The sequence below is a fragment of the Sapajus apella genome, unplaced genomic scaffold, assembly GCF_009761245.1.
Source record: "Sapajus apella isolate SASKATOON/1434 unplaced genomic scaffold, GSC_monkey_1.0 scaffold13, whole genome shotgun sequence".
NCBI lineage: Eukaryota > Metazoa > Chordata > Mammalia > Primates > Cebidae > Sapajus > Sapajus apella.
Window position 1 is genome coordinate 7,184,729 of NW_022436953.1, and position 22,843 is coordinate 7,207,571.

The window sequence follows — 22,843 nt, forward strand, 5'->3', positions numbered from 1 at the left end:
CGTCCATATACACAGTCCATCCCACCCAACGGGACAGAAAGGGACGTCTCAGCCCTCCTGACTGATATGCACCAGGGCTCCGGGGCGAGGCGGGGTAGGGGCAGCAGGGGTGGCGACTGTGATGGAGCCGTGTTCCATCAGGTCACACTACGGTGCTATCTCCATGTGTCCAGTGACCTCAGCATAGACCAGGCTTTAGAGCCATCATGTTGTATCATGTTCTGAGTAACTGTCGCGTGAGTACTCGCATTGCCTGGGGTATGGTGACGCCACTGCACAATCCTGTCCCCTCTGTGGGAAACCACCTAGAATGTATGTCCTACCCACAGTGGGTCTGGGGTCCCCACAGCCCATGGATATGGAACTATCTCTGTCAGCTGGGTAAGTGGCAGAGAAGACAGAAGGTGGGCAGTCATCACAGCTGAGCCAATTCCAAGGATGCCAAAAGCATTTCCTGAGAGCAGGGGTCCTGGAAGGGCAGGTCTTGGCAGGGTAATGGTGAGTGACATCCACAGGATTGTTAGCTTCCAGAAGATCAGGAAAGACCCCACTTCCCTACCCACACCCTTAAATAGGATTCTAGGCTGGGAACTGTGATTAGGCCTGCGAGAGGGAGGGGCAAGAGAAGGAAGAAGCCTCTGATGGTCTGAGCTGAGGCCCGACTTCTGCTCCAGCCCTTGCAGCCAGCCCTGCAGTTTGGATGGCCAGTCCCTATCCACCAGGGACATGGCTGCAAGAGGCCTGCATCTGTGCCTGCCCCTGCCCCCGCAGCCCACCTCTCTGAGTGCTGAGCCTGGGCAGCAGAGGCTGCCTGCTGGGACCTCAGCAAGGCCTGCGGACGCCAGTGCTCCAGGCAGCCGTAGGTGCAGAGCAGGCTAGGCAGCCAAGGCCGGACACACAAAACCAAATTCAGATGTGCTGAACTCTTGGCAGATGCGTGGGAAGGGATTGCACCACAGCCTGCAAGCTGAGCCGGGGCCTCTGTGCCCCGCTGGCTGTGGCTCAAGCTCTGCTTTGTGTGTCCCGGGAGAAAATGTGCAAGATGAGCACTCTCTGGTTGAGCTGTTCAGCTGTGCAGAGGCGGAGCAGCCAGCCCTTGCCATGGGCACAAAGCTGCCAGTATCTACCTGCCATCAGGTGGCCACAGCCACTTTGCACTCTGCCCAGGGCCCGGGTGGGTGAGGCACCTCTTTCATCCATGTAAGTGTTCCCTACCTGATATACCACCAGCCTTCCAGATTCTTCCGGATCACCTCCACTGTGACGCCCTTCTCAAAACCAATCTCGTCCTTGCTTTGGCTGGTGTAAGGCTGCACAGTGACATACTTCTCCTCTGGGAATGGGAGCAAGAAAGCAAGATTATTTGAGGTCAGGGTGGAGGTCTTGCTTCCTGTCCCCTCCTCCTGCCCTGGCCTGGCCATTGCTCAGCAGCTTGCCACGGTGCACTGGGTTGGCTCTGGCTTCTCCAGGGGAGGGAAGGACCAGGCCCCAGATGTAGCAGCAGGGAGACCATGGGAGTAGGGGGTCACTGCTGCTCCCAGTGTGTGCCAAAGCCAGCCAGGACCCAGGTTGCCAGGCAAGTCCCTGGGAGCAGGGAGTTGGCTCTCCTAGCCTGATGATGGCAGCAAGGCTGCCGGGACCATGCGGTCCACAGGGCTGCAGAAGCTTGCTGGGCTGAGGGCAGGATTAGGAGAAGCCAACCCCTCCTGAGGTGTCCTCGCATGCCTGCGGCCCCATGGCACGCCACCTCTCCTTGAAATGTGCTGTTTCCATCTGTGTCCCAGACAGACTTTCCTAGCCTGCTCCCAGCTCAACATCTTGCTTGCATCCTTCCTCTGTCTGACCTGCAGAGGCTCTAGGGACACCTCCTTGGTAAAGCCTTCCCTGAGCACCCAGCTGATCCATTAACACCTGGTCATGTAATCTCCCAAGAGGAGTCCACAGAACCCAAGTGTCATGGGAACGGTTATATGCGTTTTGTTAAGACAAGGGTTCGATGGCCAAATGAGCGTGGGAACACCCAGCACAGCACAATTAGGCAGCACCTCGGGGCCCTTACTGGTTCAGTGTGCTCAAGTGGCTTCTGCAGGACATGCTGTGCCAAGCACACAGCCAAGGCATAGCTCCTCTGGAGGGCAGCCTGCTGTTATTTCCAACGATGTCACTTCAGGGTCTTGCCCAAGGTCTTCCTTAGGCACTGGGGAAGAAGTGCCTTGCAGACTCTCAGGAAGGCTTGGGAGGGCAGGTGTGGGGAGAGTGGGGCACCATGCTGTCTCCCCTGGTTTCTCTCAGCCTCCCTCCTGGCAGGAGGCCTGCGTGCCTCCCTCTTGGGTCCTTGATCAGGCTTCCAGGAGGGTGTTTATTCCATGCCTGCTGGGATCCAGCTCTGCCTGTCCCAGGAAACCCCTCACAGGTAGACCCCGCAGCTGAGTATTCCCTGGCTCTGCTTCTAGCTGGCTGGCTCAAGAGTCCCTGCCTCCTGGCTGACACCCTCTGTAGAGGTCTGCTTGGGATGGAACACACCCCCACCTCACCCTCTGGGGGAACAAGGAGCTAAGACAGGAGGAGGAAGAAGCGGCAATCTGGCCATGCCCTTCTGGAGGGTCACACTGAGTCCGTGTTGTCCTCTCTGGCCTGGGAGCTCCCCAGGGGTTGAGACAGTGCCTGGCAAACAGTGGGAGACTGTTGACTGCATCACAACCCGGCAAGACTGAGCAAGGGTACTGATGGGAAGCGCTGTGAGCTCAAAACAGCAAGATGCTGGTGCAGACTGCTGGCCTCTGGTCTCTGGGACACCCGCCCCTCCTGGCTCCCAGCTGTGACAGCCACCCCCTGGATTCCTCAGCTGGACGCTGCCAGGCAGCCTGCCTGAGACTGGCTGTCGTGGGGGTGGGAGGCAGCTGCCACCCCAACCCCCAGCTGCAGGAGGGCCATCTGCCCACTCTCCCCTGGATTATCGGGTCCTGTCTGCAGCCCTGTGTTGAGCCGAGATAGCAGTTCCCTTTGGGGTGGTTGTGGCTGCCTGGCCTGGCTGCAAGAATGGAACTGATGGGCCGCAAGCCACATACAGATTGCTGCCCAAAAGCAGAAGGTGGGTGATGACCCATGGAGCCTGCAGGATTCTTCAGCACGCCCTTCTCTGCTGCAGAACTTGGTCAGCATCAACTCAGGGAGGGCCTTACTTTGGAGGCTTTCAGATTCCAACCCAGCCATGCTTTGGACTGCCGCCAAGGCGGCCTGAGAAGCCTGCCCAGCCAGATTCTGACTCGGCCCTTTGAGAAGTTCAGGGCTCCACAGTCCAACTCTCCACTCTCCTGCCTGCTCCTGGTTCTGCTCCATTTTCCAGTGAGGCATGGCAAATCCTGGCCTAGTGGCAGCCAGAGGGGCAGTGCCATGCTCCGGGAATCCAGGATTCTGAGGTTAGGATGAGGCGAGGCCTGGGCTCCACATTTTGCCTTTGTTCAGCTGGGCTATTTTTAAAGTCTGTGGTTCGAGCAGGAAGCCATCATTAAGGTTTTCCTAGGCAAGGTTGTATTTGCAGGGAGAAATGACAGCCTTTCTCGTGGGAAGATCAGAGGAGCCCTGCCTGCCTCATGGCAGAGAACAGGGTCTAGACCATCTCATGTGGGCCCAGCCCCAGCCTTCGCAGCCTCCTGGGGTGCATGGAAGACAGAATCCTGTGGGCCATGTAAGCTTAGGCGTTCTCCTGACCTCTTGGGAGTGGAGGCAGAACCAGGGATATCAGTTCTGGCTGGTGAAGTTGAGCTGCTCCTGCGAAAGGTTCTTGGGGGCCCTGGAGCTGCAGCAGCCACAGATGTCCAGGAGTTCACGTGCTGCTGCTGAGAACTCCTGGCTGGGAAGCTCGTCCTGCACCGGTTCCAGGGATTAGAACTCAAGAGCCCTCTTGCCTGGCAGGGCAAGGCAGCCAGACCAGGTCTTCCTAGATCCTGGGTTTCTACCCAGTTGGCTCAGATGGCAGAGGCGTGGACTTTCCATGTAGACATGGGCCTTGTGGGTCTCAGGCTTTCCGACTCACAGGTGTCCTAAGGGAGAGGCACTTGCCTGGGCCACAAATGCCATCTGGGGGCACCAGATAAGAGAAGGCCCAGACAGATAGACATGGCCTCAGCGGGCAGCTGCATGACTCAGGGTGGTCAGGGTCTCTGGAAGAGATGTCCCTTCGGAAATGGGGTTGAGGGAAGGGAGGCTGTGAGCTCTCGTGGGCTCTTCAGGGCTTCTGGGAAGCACTGGGGCTGTGGGCACTCTGACCACGCCACCAGGAGACAGTGGCAGCCTGCCCTGGGGAGGGCTGGCCAGGCGGTCAGCCGGGTGGGTGGGTGGGGGATGGGAACAGGCCTGCTTTGGTTTTGGAGGCAGGGGCTGGATGCTCTGCTGTTTCCAAACCACAGAAGCCTCCTCTCCCCGACACTTTCCCCTCTGTCAGCAGTCTCCCCACTCCCCTCCTGCCCCCACAACTTACCCAACCCCACTGAGAAAGGCCTTTTGGTTCCAAGGGGCTGGCTGGATGAGGGAACGGGAGCGGAGGCCATGGGGAAGCTCAGCTTTTCTCTTGTCTAGCTCCTCCACGACCTGTAGCCTGCCTCCCCCACCAGCTCTGCTGTTTGCAGTAAGCATCTCCCAGCCAACTCTCTGCAAGTTTTTCTTGGCCGCCTGGTTTAACTTAGCCCATCGGGCTGAGGCTAGGAAATTATGTTGTTTAGGTCTCTTATTTGAGAGAGTTAAAGAGAGAGCACAAGAGCTGGGGGGCTTACATTTGCTTACAATTCTTAGGACCAAGAATTAGGCATTTCATTGCATGTTTGTGTCTCCACGTACCACTGTATGTCTGCGACTGGGATATATGTAGTGCACGGCGTTGCGTATGAAGCTGTATGTGTCCCTGTGAGTGCTGCTTCAGAGGTACATGTGACATGGCTGTGAGCAGTCAGTTGCATGTACGATGCATTTGTGACTGTAAACAGCAGACACACGGCACAGTGTATGTGTAGCTGCATAACTGTACCTTTGAGTGGCTGTGAGCCTGGGGCTGTGGATGCACTGGTGTCGGGGAGGGCACACAGTCATACCCGTGGCCACCAGGGCTGTGTGTGTGGCAGAGCTTCTCTGGCTGCATGTGTCTGGGGGGTTGTAGAGATGGTCGTGTCTGGGGCCCAGTGTGCGAGGGTGTTTGGAGCAGGCTAAACCTTCATCCCGCTGTGCACTTCCAGACCTACATCCCACTCTCCTTTGCCACCAAAGCTTGGGCTGCATCCCAGCTTTAGGGCGGCCTTTGCGGTATGTCCGGCCTGTTCTTGCTGCTTCTACAACTCGGCCCCCAGCCCTGTGTCAGCCCATAGGTTCAGCCCAGGCCCTGCCCTCAGGACAAGCCGGACTCCTCTTGGCCCGAGCTACGTGCCTGATGCTGAGCCAGCCAGAGGCTGGAGCCACCTGAGTCCAGGCTTTCTTCTGCCTTGGGCCTGGGGCAGACACCAAAACATGCTCTTACAGTCATTTAGAACCAAGCTGTGAGGGTGGGGAACACGGGGTGTCCCTGCGTTCCAGAAAGGCCAGAGTTTATGACACACCCCTCTCTGTGTTGTCACTGAGAGCAGCACACACACCCTGTTCTATGTGGGGCTGGCCAACCCCTGGCCCACGGGGTCTGCAGATGTTTAGGGCTTTATTCAGCAGCCCACCCTGGGGGTTTGTTCTGCTCCCTTACCTCCCATGTTCCTGAATGTTAGAGAGATCCTGGGTGAGAAAACACTAAATCCCCAAACATCTGATCAGCCCATGTGCCAGGCCTGGAGCCCCCTTGGACTCCCCTGGATCAGGCCCTTCCTGAAGCCCCAGCAGTTACTGCCTCTGGCTGGACCTGACCCCTCAGCAGAGGCCACTGGACTGCACCCTGGTGCCAGGCTGGGTCTGGCTTTGCTCCCTTTCTAGTTTCTGTGGAGCTGGTCCTTCTTTCTGCTTTGTTCCCAAGCAATTGATAAGACAACTTTGGCCGAGGGAACCTTTTCTCAGAGGACGGAGGCCATGAAGGATGGGAGAGTGGGATGGCCCAAGCAGAGGGCTAGACATGCTTAGCTCTTTTAATCTACAGCTTCCAGGGCCAGCGTGCCCTGCCTGAATGACCCAAGACTCCCTTGTCCCCCTCCTCAAGCCCCTGTACCTTTTCAGGGAACCCCCAGCTGTGTTCCATGACCCTCAAACCCAGGATATTGACAAAAGCCAGAGCCACCCCCAGTGCCAGCCCGATTCCCAAGCAGGCCCACCCCGCACCAGCTGCAGTAGATGAGAAAAAAGCCTGGCCCATGAATCTGGGTGAATGAGGAGGTCACAGGGCAGAGGGCAGAGCCCGGAAAGAAAGAGCAGTGTTAGCGAGAGACAGGCGGTCGCTGCGAGGGAGGAGAAGCCAGCTCCCGCAGTCACCTCGGCTGTGCTGCCTGTTGACCATCCCGCCCAGGGTCCATCGGCGATCCAGACGCCGCAGATGGGCCTTGCGTCTCTTGGACACTGGTGTGGGAGATGGCGATGGAGCATGCGGCCAACAGCAACCGGCGGAGAGAATGGAGATGAGCATGAGATGGGATGGGATGGGGGCAGGAGGAAGGGGCACAGGGAGGGGAGGCCCGCACTTCCAGGTCACCATCACCTGGACTGAACCAGAGGGCACGCCCCTGTTGGATCGGGGCAGATATGACAGGTGATTGTAGGCACATGGGGAAGAATTCAACCAAAGCCAAACTCCCCAGTGTGTGCCCCTGAGCCTAGAAGTGGGCTAAAGCCTTTATAATCCCAGCACCTTAGAGACAAAGACATCCCTAGCTCCAGCCCAGTGCAAGGCAGCCCCTCAGCTGCAGCCTCTGGGGATGGTGAGATCCACATCCCTCACTGCTGGACGGTGCCAATTCCCAGGAGGGCTAGGGGCGCTGCAACATCTGTGCTTATGTCCACTCGCTCACTGAGGACTGACTGTGAACACACTACCCTGGACAGGCACCATGATGCATGGAAGAAGCAGTGTGCCCAAGACAGACCTGGATCCCTTCCTCGCGGAGCTGAGAGCTCTCACCACTCTTGGTTTGCATCTTTGCTTTCTTGCCTGTCCCCACTGGATGAGTCTGTTGAGGGCAAGAGCTTTGCCCCATGTCTCGGCATTCCCAGGGTCTAGCACATGGCTGGGTCCCAGGAAGTGCCTGCTGAACAGAATGACACGAGGGTGGGTGCCACAGGCCCCAGCTCTGCTCCTCCTCTCAGGCCACCCACTAGGACATCTGACGACAGGGGCTCCCTCCCCAGCTTCTCACTGCTCCTGACCCCGTGCCTGGGGCAGCATCCTGCACTGCTACCCTGGTGGCTGCTGCTGGGCTCCACGCCCCCTGCACCCTCTGCTCAGACCCCAGCTACAGATGCCTCTGTCTTCCTGTGGGACTCCCAGTGGAATGGACACTGGGCCAGGGCTCCAGGGTGCCAGCTGGCCTCATTTCCTGGCACCACAGAAAGAGGGTACCAGGCCGCCCAGCCAGTGGCTGGAGTGAAAATAAAACTGTCCCAGACCCACCAAGGCCCTGGGAAAGCATTTGCTTTCCTGGAAGGAGAGGGACCTGTCTGACCTGCTCTCATAAGGAGGAGGGTTGGAGGGCTGGACAAAAGGCTAGGAGGTATGGATTCCAGTCCAGGCCCGATTGCCAGCAACCTGTGTCACTCTGGGAGGGCGGCCATCCCTCCCTAAGCCTTTCCTCATCTGTCTTAGAGTGACACCACCTGCTCTGGCGTGAGCCTAGACGAGGGGCTGAAGGGGCTCTGGGGAACATTAATCAGGTCCTGTGCAAGGCCTCCTGGCAGGGTGGGGGGAGGGGGAACAGGTGTGTAGGGCTTCTCTGGAGAGATGGAGGGGTTTGGCTAATGTCCAGATCAGGGGCTGCTTTCACAGTAAGTGGCCCAGTTTAAACCCAGTACAAAGATCATCTCACTTGGGCCTCACAAAAGCCCTATGTGGTTGGCATCTTACAAATGGGGAAACAGAGGCACAGGGCTTTAAGGAACACTCTGGATCTCATGTCTGTGTATCCAGGCAGCATGTGAATCCAGGCAGCCTGGTTCCAAAGCCCAAACTCTTACCATAGACTCTATACCCCGAGCTATTGCTCTTCCCCTAACTCTGCTGCCCCTTGAGCTGCCAAGCCCTGGGAAGAGGGGGATGTGGGGAGGGGGCAGGGTCTGGATGCTGGGGAATCTGGGCACATGCCCTTGGTGCAGGAGCACAGAAGACCACCCTGGAGGAAGCAGGTCCGCACTGGTAGGTGTGGGACACAGGAGCAAAGGCAGAGACATGGGTTCTGGTCTTGGCTCTGTCACAAACGAATCTAAGGGCTTGGCAGAGGTGACACACCTCTCCTGGTGCACTGAACCACCTTGCGAATGTCAGGCTTGGACCCGCACCTCTGTCGGTGGACGAGAGTCTCAACTCCCATCCTTGCTACTAACGTACTAAACTCCCGCAGCATACCTGGCTTCAAGAGCAGCATGAACATGCGCCAGAGGGTCTCATGGTAAGGACAAACAGGAACAGCTACTCATGTTTTCTTCCCAAAGTAATGAAGCATGAGCTATTAGGAAAGCTTTGATAGGATGCAGGCTTCCAATTTCTATCCACAGGGCTCAGGGCACCTATGATGGGATGGCCACAGTGCCAGGGTAGATAGAGATGGTCGGAGAGGGAACTAGGATGGCCATTCTCTTGGCCATGTGGCTGCAGGTGCAGAGAGACTGGTGGACACACCACAGCAGCTGGGGTCTTAGGCCCAGGGGACCCATCCCCAAGCCCTTCTGTAGATCTGAGTGGGAAATACCCAAGACATGATGGTGGAATCCACAGCTATCCAGAAGAGTTGCCAGGAGTGCTGGCACACGGGCTGGGTCAGAGACACGCAGAGGAACCTATTTTAGGAGAATCACTCTGGGCGTGCGTACACGCACGTGCACATACACACACACACACCCCCTCTGAACACAGAACCTGCCCTGCTGCCTGATTCTTCCTCCATCAAGGTAAAAATCCTGCACAACCCACTACTACTTGTTCTGCGCAAGGCACCTGTCCTCTGTTCCATCCAGGCTGGCAGCTGTGCTCCCTGCTTCTCAAGCGCTTTCCTGCCCTGGACTGCTGGCCACTCGGTGCCTAGGTCCTCCATAATTGACCCAACAGTTCCACTCTGACCTTGCTGGTGCAGCCTTTTCAACTGGGGCTGTGATTCATACACGCACTGCCCTAGAGCTGCCTGTACTGTTACAATCAAAATGCTTACAGGGAGGCATGTGGCACAGCGGTGAGGACCACGGGACAAAGGAAGCGGACTAGGGTCCAAACCTGATAAACATCTTGAAGCCTCAGTTCCCACAGCTGGAAAGATGGGAACAATCATAGCCACAGGGTCCTCCCAGGGTGGGGGCAAGGGCATTTCAGGACCTGGCCTAGCACCTGCTACCTTTGGTACTTTGTGAGCCCCTGCTGTTTGTGAGAGGCCCTGGCATGCCCTGTAGAATGTAGAACTAGGGGCCAGGCACCGTGGCTCACACCTGTAATCCCAGCACTTTGGGAGGCTGAGGTGGGCAGATTGCTTGGGGTCAGGAGTTCAAGACCACCCTGACCAACATGGTGAGACCCTCATTTTTACTAAAAACAAAAATTAGCCAGGCGTGGTGGTGGGTGCCTGTAATCCCAGCTACTCGGGAGGCTGAGGCATGAGAATTGCTTGAGCCCAGGATGTGGAGGTTGCAGCGAGCTGACATTGTGCTACTGCACTTCAGCCTGGGTGACAGAGCAAGACTCTGTCTCAACAGCAATAACAACAAAAAGAATGTGGAACTAGGTAGGAGGTGAGGCTGGGGACTGCAGGCATATGAGACCAGACCTAGCTCAGGGGCCAAGATCCTCCCCTGCTTCAGAGATGCAATGGAGCCAGAGGGGAGACGGGTTCAGGCTTGGCCCCAGGGCTCAGGGAGCAGCCCAGCCTGAACATGCGGGCCCTTCCCAATGGGGCCTCGTCCCTGGAAACCTGCCACACAGTGGATGCACAAGGCAGGGGCCAAGGCTCTGGTCAAGGGGCTGAAATAAAGCCTCGACATAGGAGGAAGGGCGAGGCCCCAACCGCCCACCTAGTAACCGACATTTAGGGGAAGGATGAATAAGGAGCTGGCACTTGGTGGCTGCTTACTTTGGCCTGGCAGCAGGGAGCAGGCGTGGAGGTGGCCTGAGCACCGGGTGGCAACCTCGATCCCTCTGGCTTTCAGACACATCCATCTGGACCATCCCCACCGACCATTAGGGAAAGAATTCCTGCAGCCAGGCCATGGGAAGTGTGGAAGCCATTGGGAGCAGGCAGCCAGGAGCTGGGGGTGGTGCAAACGGACCGGCTCAGGCAGCCTACTCTGGAGAGCACAGAAGCTATAGACAGGCCCAGGCCAGTGCTGGCTCAGGGGGCGGGGCAGGCTCTTTGAAATGCACGGGGAAAGACCCTGAAAAACCTCATAGAGTCGTTTTTTAAGTGTTTAGAATTTAAAAAAAAAAAAAGAAAAAAAAGAGGAAGGGCTGAGTGCAGTGGCTCACACCTGTAATCCCAGCATTGTGGGAGGCCGAGGCATGTGGATAGCTTAAATCCAGGAGTTTGAGAGCAGCCTGGCCAACATGATGAAAGTCTGTCTCTAAAAACAAAAACAAAAACAAAAACAAACAAACCTCACAGAGCTAAAGCTAATTAGAGAGGCTGACTGTGTGGGGGTCTGAGCCATCCCTCAGTTCTTGAGCACCTGAGACAGAGCGGCAGGGGTTGGACTGGGGTGGGAGGTCAGCTTCTGGGCCAGCCTTACTGAGATGGGATCCAAGGGAAGAGGCTAGGATATGGCTCATCTCACTTTAGGGTTCTGCTGGTTCTAGGGGAAGAGTGGGAGAGCTGCCTCCAGAGGCCACGTTGTTCCCCGCCCCTTGGACCTGCAAGCCCTCACCTTCTCCAGTCTTGGAGGGATTGATGTCGGAGTCATCCCGAGTACCATTCTGGGCCTCCAGGTAGGTGGCAGGGACCCAGCCCTGCTCCTCAGAGGTGCTCACGAACCACCAGCCTGCAGGGAGGAGAAGAAAGAACGGGGCTGTGAGAGACTGCAGGGTGGCAAGGGCGGCTCGGGGGCCAGGACAAGGAGGGAAGGAGAGGCATGACAGGCAGAGCATGAGCCGGACGGCCTGGGCACCCAGCAAATGCCCGGCCCAGCTCCAGCCTTGAGGAGCCTGAGTCTGTTCTAAGGCAGAAAAGACCGGCACACTCCCTAAGAAGTGGGACCAATAAACCGCGACCCACACGAACAAATGCTGGATTGAAAATGAAATAGACATAATGTTATGTCCAATGTGTGAAACTCCATCTTGCAGGAAAGGCCAAGGGAGTTTCGGCCATACAGAGAGACCATTTATGGTCTTTCAAACCCATTAGGACGACTGGTTTGCCTGGAGTTTGGCTGGCTTCTCAGCTTTCAAAGGCACCCACGCCAAGTGCCTCACAGCCTCCGACAGTCAACGTTGCCTTTTCCATCACGGGTCAGTGGTACCTTCGCATTGGTGCTACTCACAGCTACCCCTTACGTGTGCTGACACTTCAGTCGCAGTAAATGGGCACTGCATCCTCACATGATCCTTGATGATCATGGCCACATGATAAAGGCTCATTCTTCTTATTTGTTCATTCATACAAAGTACTCTGAGCACCCAGGTCTTGCGACTCCACTAACTACCTTTGGTTCCTTCCAAGAAGGTCCTCCTCACAGGGTCCTGTCTTCCTCCTCAGCCCTTCTTCTCTGACACTTCTTTGCCCCCCAAAAGTAATTTGGTACAGACTCTCTTTTCTGCTCAGGGCCCAGCTCAACATTGCCTGTCTGGAGAACCCAGGGCTTCTCCCTGGGCAGCACCTGAGGCCCCATCACTGTCCACCGCAGTGAGTGGCCACCCAAGGATGTGGGCGGAGGCATGCTGGTGGGGGAGCCTCTCAGGCACGCCCAGGCGGGCTCAGCACTGGGAGGTGGAGGAGGCTCCTGATGGCTGCTGTGAAGACAGTGGAGAGGAGGGGAACCGCCAGGTACTACTACACAGTCATGACACACTCATGGGGAGAATCAGGGACTCAGAACCCCAGCTTATCTCCTAGGTCTTCACCTAGGTCCCCACTGCCCTATACGACAGGTCTGGGCTTGCAAACAGCCAGTAGTCTAGTCCTGAATGCCCTCTGTCCCCTGCCCTTTCTGGGGAGTTCCACAACCCTCTGCGTGCAGCTCTGCAAAGCCCATGAAATGCCCTCGACCAGGAGTCTGGACTCTTGAGGTCGGTCCAGGCCTGTGTGGCTCAGGGGCCTTGGCTGGGTCACTGCCCTTTTAGGGTCTCGGTGTCCTCTTATCTGGAGAGGGGTTATCTCTCAGCTACTGACTCAAGTACCATGATCCAGGGCCCTGCAGGTGGCCCGGCACAGACCGTAGACTGTGTCCCTCTCTGCCTGGGGTGAGAGGAGAGAAGTAACAGGATCACTTCCGGAGAGTCCCCGCTCAGGCTCTCTGCTCCCTCTGCCCATCTCGCTCCCCTAGGCTCTGCCAACCCTGGAGACCACAGCCTTTTCCTATGACACAATCCATACACACCTGGAAAACGGCAGCCTGGGCCAGTGAGTCACAAACCATCAGTCAGGAAGAGCTGGGGATGTGCCCCCACTGCAGGCGAAGTGAAGCCACTGGCCCGATTCCTCTACCTTCCGCTCTTGCTCCAACCTCTGTGTCTCCCACATTGCTCACTTCTCAGACTGTCTGTTCCCGGGCCACCTACTGCCAAGTACACAGGTGAATGAGACACTGTGGCATGAGGGACTGCAGAGCCTTGATTGGACCTAGGCAGGCTGGCCTCTAACCTGATACTCTGCTGCCTATGCAGGACCAGGTTAGGCAGGCAATCTCCAGCCATGAGAAGCCCCCACCAATTCTCAGGTAAACTCTACTCCTGGGCCCTGAGACCTCCTGCACTGGGGACATTGTTCTGAGGCTGGAAGAGGGCAGATGGGCATCCTCGGCATGCTGAATAGTTCTCTGGATCACAAAAAAAGGTAGATACCTCTTAGGAGAGAACAGCTGAAGTCACTGAGCAACCCGTGGTGACAGGCAGGTGCTGGAACCCACTGGCTGGGGACAGGGCAGCATCCACTGGCAGGTCAGAGACCTGTGGACACACCACTAGTACTCACTGTCATTCCCCGGCCTCTAGGACAGGGAGTGGTTATTAGAGCACCAGCCATCTGTACTCAGATGAGACTGCTTCCAGGTGGCTTGTAATTATGGGAACTCAGGAAGGGTCCAGACCATGCTTGGGGCATGAAGTAAGTGCCCTTGACAGCTAGCTATAGTGGGCAATGGATGCCCACACTGGGGCCAAGGTCAGCCTGGAGGAGGTGGTCTTTGGCACCTAGGGAGCCCCCACCTGACCTCTACTTGCACCTTGGGTGTTCTGACATTTGGATCAACAAGAGGTGCCATTCCTTCCACATTCAGCTATTGGGAGGAAAGCCAGTAGAACCCATTTGTTGACGCCACATTCAGCTATTGGGAGGAAAGCCAGTAGGACCCATTCATTGACGTGATGGAAGGGGTTTCACTGTCTACTTCCCTTGACCAAGGAGAAGCCCAACCCCCACTAGCTAGTCAGAGTGTCCTAGGGCCCTGTCTGCATGAGAATGCCCAACAAGCTTTCCCTGAGGGCCTAGGCCTGTCCATTTTGGGAGGGGAGGGGAAGAACCGCGATGGATGCAGGGAGCACTCAGCTGCCCCCTGGCCCTGGGCCTGGAGTGGATACCTGCCTTTGTTCTCTCTACCCGATTCAGGTTGGGAAAATACTACAGAGGCTTGCATGTCAATCCCCCTGCCTTGTGCCTGAAGGGGACTGGGGGCCACCTTCATCTTGCCCATAGCCACTTGCACATTCTGAACCCAGCATGGGGCACTGAGAGGGCTGCCTAGAGCAGCACCACCATCCTCCCTGATAACCAGGCCACCATGGTTTGCTTGCTCAGAAGCTGTGGCTGATGGAGGCCCCAAAGCAGCCAGAGGGCATGGATTTTGCAAGGGGCTCTGCCTGGCATCATTCCCCCTTCTTGAGCCTTTGTGGGAGCACTCTTAGGAACCCCAGTAGCCTATGCCAGGAAGCACCAGTCCCAGCTGTTCTCCTACAGAACCTGGCTGGAGGTCACAGAGCAGGGCTTTCCCGTCTCACTGGGCTGCATGTCATGTGACTCTGCATCCTCTACCACAGAAATAGGCACTTCTGGCCACTCATCTCCTGATTAGTCTGTCCTCTCTCTGGACACTGTTGATGGTTCCAATCAAAGCCACCCAGGTTTTTTTTTAAAGGAACAGATGTGGGTTTGATGATCTAAACCCTGAGTCCCACAAAACCCAGGAATTTCTGGGGGCACATGGGGTGAGATGGCCTGAGAATTAAGGTAATAAAGCAGCAGCAAAGTCAAGAGATGGAGAGCAAGAAGCACTGACTTGTGCCCGTAATGTCAGCTGCTCAGGAGACTAAGGTGGGAGGGTCACTTGAGGCTGGTTCAGCCTGGACAACATAGCAAGACCCCCACCCGCTTCTCTTAAAAAAAAAGAAAATGATTTAAAAAAAAGAGATGGGTTCCAGGAACCCAAATGATGAGAATCCTATTAGACTTCCTAGCTGCAATGAGTCAACGAACTTCCTGGACTGTTTACCTTACAGTAATCCCCCTTTATCTACATGGGATACATTCCAAGACCCCTAATGGATTCCTGAAACTGCAGACAGTACCAAGCCCTCCTGTGTACTACATTGTTTCCTATACATACATGCCTATGAAGAAGTTTAACTTATAAATTTAAGGGCAGGAGTTCAAGAGCAGCCTAGGCAACAAAGTGAGACCCTGTCTCTACCAGAAATTTTAAAATTAGCCAGGTGTGGTGGCACTCACCTGAGGTCTTAGCTACTTGGGAGGCTGAGGTGGGAGGACTGCTTGAGCCCCGAAGCTTGAGGCTGCAGTGAGCTACGATTGTGCCACTGCACTCCAGCCTCGGTCACAGAGCAAGACTGCCTCTAAGTAAATAAATCGTTTACAAATTTAATAAATAGAAACTTACAAATTAGGCAAGGAGATTAATAATAAATAAAACAGAATCATAACAATATGCTGTAATAAAAGTTATGTGAATGTGATTTCTTTCTCTCAGAATACTATAATATTTTCTCACCATGGTTGACCTCCAGTAGCTGAAACTATAGAGCAGAACGGGGGCTCGGGGATAGTGTACCTGGGTTTCAATCATTTGAACAGAGATAGTTGTCGCTGATGCCACCCCTAAGACTCACTAAGCATCATGACTGAAGGTCCCCCATCATGAGCCAAGTCTGAGAAACAAAAGTTAACCAGGTACCTGCTGCCACAGACCACAGGAGGTAAGGACGGAGCCCACCAGGCCATCCTGGGCACGTGGTCACTCCCCAAATTTCTGCTCACCAGGATATAACTCCTAAGAATCCCAAAGAGCTGTCACCACAATTCCCAACTTGGAGTCACTTACAGGAGGCTCTTGAAAGCTGAGGCTCTCATATGCCTTCGCTGGTCCTGGTTCTAATGCAGCAATAGCCAGTGGGGGCGGCTCACACCTATAATCCCAGCATTTTGGGAGGCCAGGGCGGGAGGATTGCTTGAGCCCAGGAGTTGACCAGCCTGGGCACAGGAGATTAACAAGAGATCCCATCTCTTAAAGTGTCGATAGCACACAGTTCTGGTTCCCATGTCTCGTCCTGACACTTCCCACACTTATCACCCAGGTAGTGATATGTCTGTGGTCCCTGCTACTGGTGAGACTAGGTGCCTTGGGCCCAGGAAGTTGAGGCTGCTGTAAGCCGTGATCACACCACTGCACTCCAGCCTAGGTGATAGAGTAAGACCCCACCTAAAAAAAAAAAACCAACCATATACCCTTGTCTGCACCTCCCACAGCACACTTCCTCTCCACCACCGCACTCTCAGATCGGGCAGTGAGCTATGATCATGCCACTGCAGTTGGGAAAGAAAACAGTGCCTCTGCATGCACTGGAGGGGGGCCCGGAAGCCCCACGGGGCTCACTAGCCAATGCCTGAGCCTTGTGATGCCTGAGCTGGGCCACATCCAGGGCTTCAGGTTTTGTTTGCTCCTTGGTGGCACACCAGTGACTTTGGTCAGGAGGCCTGGTTGCCACAATTGACGTCTGAGCTGCTGGCACCTGGCAGAGGCCTGTCAGCAGCCATGGGTGGAGTTGACCCAGGGAGTCTTTCCAAGAGGTCCAACAGTGTGACTCACGCCACGGCTCCTGGAGGTCTGCATGGAGCCTGGGTGGGCGCCTCTGCCCATATTAACTTATACCCACCTAGGCGGTATTTGAGCCTGTCTATCTTTGCTCAGTGGAGTGCCTGCAGCCAAGTTGGTGGCAGGCTCTTCTCTGCAGCTGTCATCTCCCCTAGCATCAACAGAGCCTGGGCCAGGCTCGGTGGCTCACGCCTGTAATCCCAGCACTTTGGGAGGCCAAGGCAGGCAGATCATGAGGTCAAGAGATAGAGACCATCCTGGTGAAAACCCATCTCTACTACAAATACAAAAATTAGCTGGGTGTGGTGGTATGCACCTGTAATCTCAGCTGCTTGGGAGGCTGAGGCAGGAGAATCACTTGAACCTGGGAGGTGGGGTTTGCAGTGAGCTGAGATCGTGCTACTGAACCACAGCCTGGAGACAGAGGCAGGGGACAGCTGTTCTCTGGCTGGCTGCCACACCTGGCTTCTTCCTTGAGAATCAACCCTGTTTTCTAAGTACAAAGGAAGCAGGATCTTCTGGGCGGTGGGGCAGGGAACTTGGTGGCAGCAAGAGATAGCAGGGACCCCCCCCCGCAAGGGGCCTGGGCTGGCTGGGAGCCCCCTTAGTGCACCCCTCCAGCCCAGCCTGACAGCTAGGCCCTCCGATGCCCACCAGGCCCTCCAATGCCCACCAGGGCCTTGCTTAGGCAGATCTTCTTGCCTGGAGTACCTTGATGCTGAGATGACTCCTCCCAGACAGGGGCCAGGGGAGGGGCTACCGTGCTCATTCCCTTGAATGGGAAACTGCAGCCTGTTGTGAGGAACCCTGGGAGAGGACCCCATGTACACATGGCGTGTGGCAGAAACCTTTAATCTGGAGTCCTAGCCCTGTTCTTCAGTGCTAAACCCCAAGACCGAAGTTGTCCAGGAGAATGCCAAACCGGACAATACCCCGAAGCTGCCTCACCCTGGCCTCTCCTCCCATTGGGCCATGTCTCTGCAGTACCAGAGGCCAGGGCCCAGCCCTTTCCAGGTGGCAGAGGCCCAGAAAAAATGACCATGTCCCTGGCATTTACAGCGAGCCCTGCTCTATGGGCCTTAAGTAACAACCCACTTTGCAATGACCCAGGGGCTGAGGAGAGGAGAAGGCCACATGGGGGCGTCTGGCCAGCACCGCCAGCTCTGGTTAGGGAAGATGTCCCAGCCCTGGGAGGGAGATGCTCAGGTCCAGGCACCAGGTCCTCCCTGTCTCAATGTCGAGCATCTTCAGTGAACTAGCCTGGCCAAGTCCACCTGTTTGACCAATTGCAAAGCTTCTCAAATTGACGGATGCTGGCACGGGGGAGCAGGAGAAAGTAGAGATGGAAACTGAGGCACAGACTGACACAGAGAGACTGAGGGAAATGAAAGAGGGAGCCAGACAGAGGGAGAGGCCAGGAGAGGGACTGGGGCCTTAGCCTCTCCAGGAATAGGGGAGCCTGGCTGAGGGCGGCAGGAAGTGATGGGCACTCCCAGGCCTCTGCTGTCCCCAGGGTGACCAGGCCACAATGGCCTCCTTAAGGAAGGAGAATAATGAGCTCGTTAGGGCCAGAGTGAGGCCAGCTGCACACAATTAGGATGTTAATAGAGTCCTCTGAGGTCACAGCTAGGCCTAGGACAGAACAGCTGGTGGGGGGAGGGAAGACCCCCTCCTTCCTCTCCCTCTGAAATCCTCTCATCCTCCCAACTCCCCACCCTCCCAGCCCTGTTCAGCCCAGGATTTGGCCAAAGGATGCTTCTTAACCCCTTCTTCCTAGACAGACTTCGTTTGGATCCTGGCTTTACCACTCACTGGTGGCGTGACCTGGGGTGGGTCACTGGCCCTCTCTGAGCCTCACTGACACAACAGGGTAATATTCAATACCTGGGGATGCCCAGTGGCATCAGGAACCTACAGGGTATTCAATACCCAGAGCTTCTCATCAGTGAGTATTTCCCGAGCACTGGGTATGGGCCAGGTCCTGTTCCAGGCACTGCAGTGAACAACACCCATCCGGGACTCAGGCTCCCTCCCCAACCACCCAGGCATGGCACACGCAGGGTTCGACTGCAGCCCGTGCCCTGGCCCTGAGGCCTGCCGGAGACTGCTGGACTTCAGGCTCTGGGCACAAGCCCGGAGGATTTCGAGGCAGGACCAGACACAGAGCATGGAGTTTGGAAGAACCCAGGAGGCTTTAGGTGATTTCCAGGCTTCATGTTTTCTTTCTCTGTGAGTTAGTCTCGGTCCTTCACACGTGGCCTAACACCAGGTAATTCAGAGCTCAGCATGTGGGCTGCGCTAATTCCACCCCCAGGCCTCTGTAAGGGTTTTGGTATCCAGGTGGGGAAGGGTGCGTGGTGGAGCTAGAAAAAGAGGAAGACAGGCCCTGCCTCAAACTCCTCTGGTATGAGCTCAGGGTCGGGGTGGGGGAACAGAAGTAGCCCACTTCCAGAATCCTCAGCCAGCACCCTGACCTGCTTCCCTAATGCCTCTATTGATGATTGAAGTCTGGGCTCAGACCTTGACCCTTCAGAAGGGTATCTTCCTGGGCATTCCAAGTTCTTTCCTTGGCGCAGGTTTGGAGGAGGGAATAGGGTATTTGCGAGCGTTAAGTGAGAGAAGGAAGGGGCTGAGGGCAGCCTGGCCAGGCACATGGTACCAGCGCTGCCCACCTACCCATACCACACCTGGCACAAGGCTGGGCCCAAGGGAGTGCTTCTGTCCTGGACCCAGCCTGACCTTTTTCCCATGCTTCTGCCTTTGTGGGACCAGATAAGCTGGAAATGCAGGCTGTCTGTGGGTGCTGTGCCTTTAAGACCAGCGAAAGGCCGCCCACCCTCGGCCAGGCTTCCCCTGGTCAGAAAGCCCTGTCACTGCAGCTTTTGCCAAGACACGCGCCTTCATGGTCCAAAGCAAACAGGAGCGAGTGAGAAACTCCCTCAGTCCCTCCTGTGCTCCCATGCAGCCCCTGCCTTTTTAATCCACTCAACTGGTACTACCTGGTGCCCACCTGCTCCGTGGCCCAGGGCCTTCCCTCCCCTAGATGGGCTCTGAGGACACCAGGGACCCAGAACCTCCCCTGGGTGCCTGGGGCCTGGATTCCAAGACCATTAGCATAGGCTGCTACGTCACCATTTGGAAGGCTCCGTGGAGTCAGTGTCAAGACAGCCTGGGCTGCTGCCACCTCCCCACTCAGCTCCAGCCTGCCCACCTCACCAAACAGGCAAAGAAGCCAGTGCTAGGCTGGGTCCCCACCAAGCCCACAGGGCTCTGATGGGTCTGAGCAGACCAAGGTCATGGGCGAGGCACCCAGAAAAAAGCCTAACGCACCTCACAGGCAGAGAGGGACGCATGGTGAAATGACAGGTAGCAGAGAATGGTTTCCAGCGACGGCTCCAGAACCAGGCTGCCTGGGTTGAGGCCCAGCTCTGCTGCTCGCCAGCTGCATGAATTTGGGCAATTGCCTCAATTTTCTCATCTGCAAAATCAACCCAAAGTACCCACATCTCAGTGTTACTATGAGGATTAGAGGAGCTAATCCTTGAAAAGCCTTCAGAACAGTGCTGATTGGAATCAGAATAGCGCCTTCAGAGTGCAAGTCGCAAAACGCTGACATGAAGTGGAATTCTAAAGAAGGAACCAAGACCTAGATGCCCCTGGGTGACTGGGGCCAGGGCTGGGCAGGGAAGCGGGTAAGTCTGAGGTGTCTGGAGTCATGGGGGGAGAGAGAGACCCTCGTGATGTCACTGTCATTTAGCCTTGACTTCAGAAGGTCTCCACTGAAAACACGTGGGTCTGATTCTGTGCCTGGCACAGGTGGGGGTCGGGGGCAGGAGGAGGTGGAGGTTACAAGATGGCCCGAGGCCCCTCCAGGAGCTGCAGGGCAGTGGGAGGAGGGTGGCTGCTCATGGGGTCTCGGCACGAGACTGCTTGTGCTGAGTGCGGCAGGGCGACCCCGACAGCCCCGTGTGGTGGACATGGCGGTGGTTGCTGCAAAGCTTGTCAAGGAAGTGGAGATACCCAGAGATGAGATTGACTAGGCAGGGAAGAATTCTTAGAGGAAGAGACACTTGAATTGAACCTCAGAGCAACAGGGTGCATAGGCTCACTCTAATGGCTTCCTGGGGGATTATTCCAGATGAAAATGAGGTGCTCACCTCAAGCTGCTGCCCTCTCTCGGTCCCATTAGTAAGCAGAGCACAGAGGTGTGAGCCTGAGCCCAGATTCCTGAACAGGAGGCGCTCAGGAGAGATGATGATGCAAGAAGGTAAACTGTAAAGTCACGATTATAAATGGTGTGGGTGGTGGGAAAGGCCTGCTGTCAAAGGCAAGATGATGGAGGAGGAGGGAAGAGCTGCTCTCAGGGAAGGAGAGTGGGCAGGAAGGGGCGCCGCTAACAATCCCGCCAGGATGGTCACATTCTCAGAGGTGCTCAGGGGAACAAAAAGGGTGTTTTCTCTGCCGCTCCAGCAAGAGAAAAAGTAGGAAAGGGCTAAGTCAGCCAGGCGCGGTGGCTCACGCCTGTAGTCCCAGCACTTTGGGAAGCCGAGGTGGGCGGATCACCTGAGGTCAGGAGTCTGAGACCAGTCTGGCCAACATGGTAGAACTCTGTACTAAAAATACAGAAATTAGCCGGGCGTGGTGGCACACGCCTATAATCCCAGCCACTTGGGAGGCCAAGGCAGGAGAATCACCTGTACCCGGGAGACAGAGGTTGCAGTGAGCCAAGATCACACCACTGCACTCTAGGCTGGGCAACAGAGCATGACTCCATCTCAAAAACAACAACAAAAAAAATAGAGCTAACTCTCCCCTGAGGAGGGTGTGGTGTGGGAAGGAGGGATCTCCTGGGCTCCTGTCCGTGGTTCAGTGTCTGCTCTCAGAAGGAAAGGTCTCAGCCTGGCACACTGACCTGTGGAGGGCAAGTGGACCCCAGGCAGAGGTGGGGACAGCATGGACGGGCTGCCTTGATGCAGTCTCACCAGCTAGCCGTGCAGAAAGTTCCCAAGAGCACTTGACAAAGAGCCTGCAGTCATCCTCAGCAATCTTAGGAGACGTGGAGATGGGAGCAACACCCAAGGACACAAAATGGGCAACAGTCCCAGCTTTTAAAGAAGGTGGTGCTGAATTCCAGAGTAGAGAATGGCAGCCTCATTGCTGGTCACGGTCAGGTAAAACATGGACCCCCCGAGGAATACCAGGAGAGCCTGGGAAGGGGCTCTGCACACTGGCCCAGGCAGTGTCAGACAGAAAGCTGCAACAGGAAGAAACGGGGCCAGGCGGTGAGTGAGCTGCTCGACTGGTGGGCCCGGGATGTGTCACAGCTGAGACCACCAGGCCCTTGTCTCTCTCATGATCCCCCAGGACCCTAGGCGGTGCAGAGCAGCACTGGCAGATCCACAGCTCGAGGGCTGGCACCACCCAACAGGGTGTGATGATTCCCTGGTACACCTAGAGGGGTGGCAGAGTGGCTCCAATGGGAACCTGTCCTGTTGGATGTTTTAATCAAGCTAGCATGAGGACAGAGACACAGTACTGGCAGCACTATCTCATTTAGCAAAAGCTGTGCCAGGATTAGGAGCCAAAAAAGAGGTCTGAACAGATGGTAATGACAAATCTGACAAGATGCAAAGTCTTAAATGGAGAGACAAAAGGACATGGCTCAGTACGAGGATGTTAGAATCTACCGTTCAAACTTTTTGGAGCAAACGGAAGGGCAATATCAATATTAACAACCATGGCGCTAAAATCTTAGGTACGAGCTGGGAGTGTCCAGACAGCCTGAGTTGTAGGGTCACCCTACTGGCAGTGAGGGTGAGAAAGGAATTCTGAGGACTGTGTGTTCAGTATGTCTTGGGGGAGAAGTCTGTCCCCAGGTCTGTGAAATCTTAGGCTGCTTTAGGAAACTCAGAATGGGGGACTTACCCAAGGTGTGTGGCTAAGAAGGGGAGGTGCCAGGATTGGCACTCAGGTCTGATACCCAGTGCAACATTCATTCAGCGACCCTTAAAGCCACTCCAGCTCAGCTGCTCACTGCCTTGCAGAAGGAAAGCAGCAGTGCTTGCTCTACTGTGCTCCAAATTTCCATCTGACAGATGAGCCAAAAAACCCAGTCCCTCATCTGCTTCTCCTCCACTCCGCTGGTGTCTACCAAGCTCTGAGTCTTGGAAGAGTCGTGGGTGTGGCTTTTCCCACTCCTCTTGGAGAGGTGGTTTTCATGCTTGCCTCTCTGCTGAGCCCACATGGTCGGGCAAGGCAGGGACTCCCAGGCTGAAAGAGCATTCTGGCACAGGATCTCACCCAAGGGCTCTGCCAGGCAAGAGTGACTTTGAATCAGCTTTCCTCAAACCTCAGGTATTTCCACACCACACACAACCTTTGCCATATCCTTGAATTACATCTACTGTGGTTCATCTAACATATACGCATGTGCCTTGACTTA

The 22,843-nt window shown here is 55.8% G+C and overlaps 1 protein-coding gene across 9 annotated transcripts in view; it reads right to left on the bottom strand.

Annotated features, from left to right (window-relative positions):
• Window positions 1–22,843, bottom strand: part of SH3PXD2A (SH3 and PX domains 2A) — a 252,953-nt gene that overhangs the window by 13,297 nt on the left and 216,813 nt on the right. For 6 of the 9 annotated variants that reach the window (XM_032281516.1, XM_032281515.1, XM_032281519.1 and 3 more), the window contains 3 exons: window positions 11,011–11,124; window positions 6,436–6,519; window positions 1,216–1,333 (listed from right to left, as the gene is read on the bottom strand). In XM_032281516.1, coding sequence (XP_032137407.1) covers window positions 1,216–1,333; window positions 6,436–6,519; window positions 11,011–11,124 — 316 coding nt within the window. The remainder of the gene's footprint in view (window positions 1–1,215; window positions 1,334–6,435; window positions 6,520–11,010; window positions 11,125–22,843) is intronic. The other 3 variants (XM_032281517.1, XM_032281522.1, XM_032281520.1) reach the window with 2 other exon arrangements.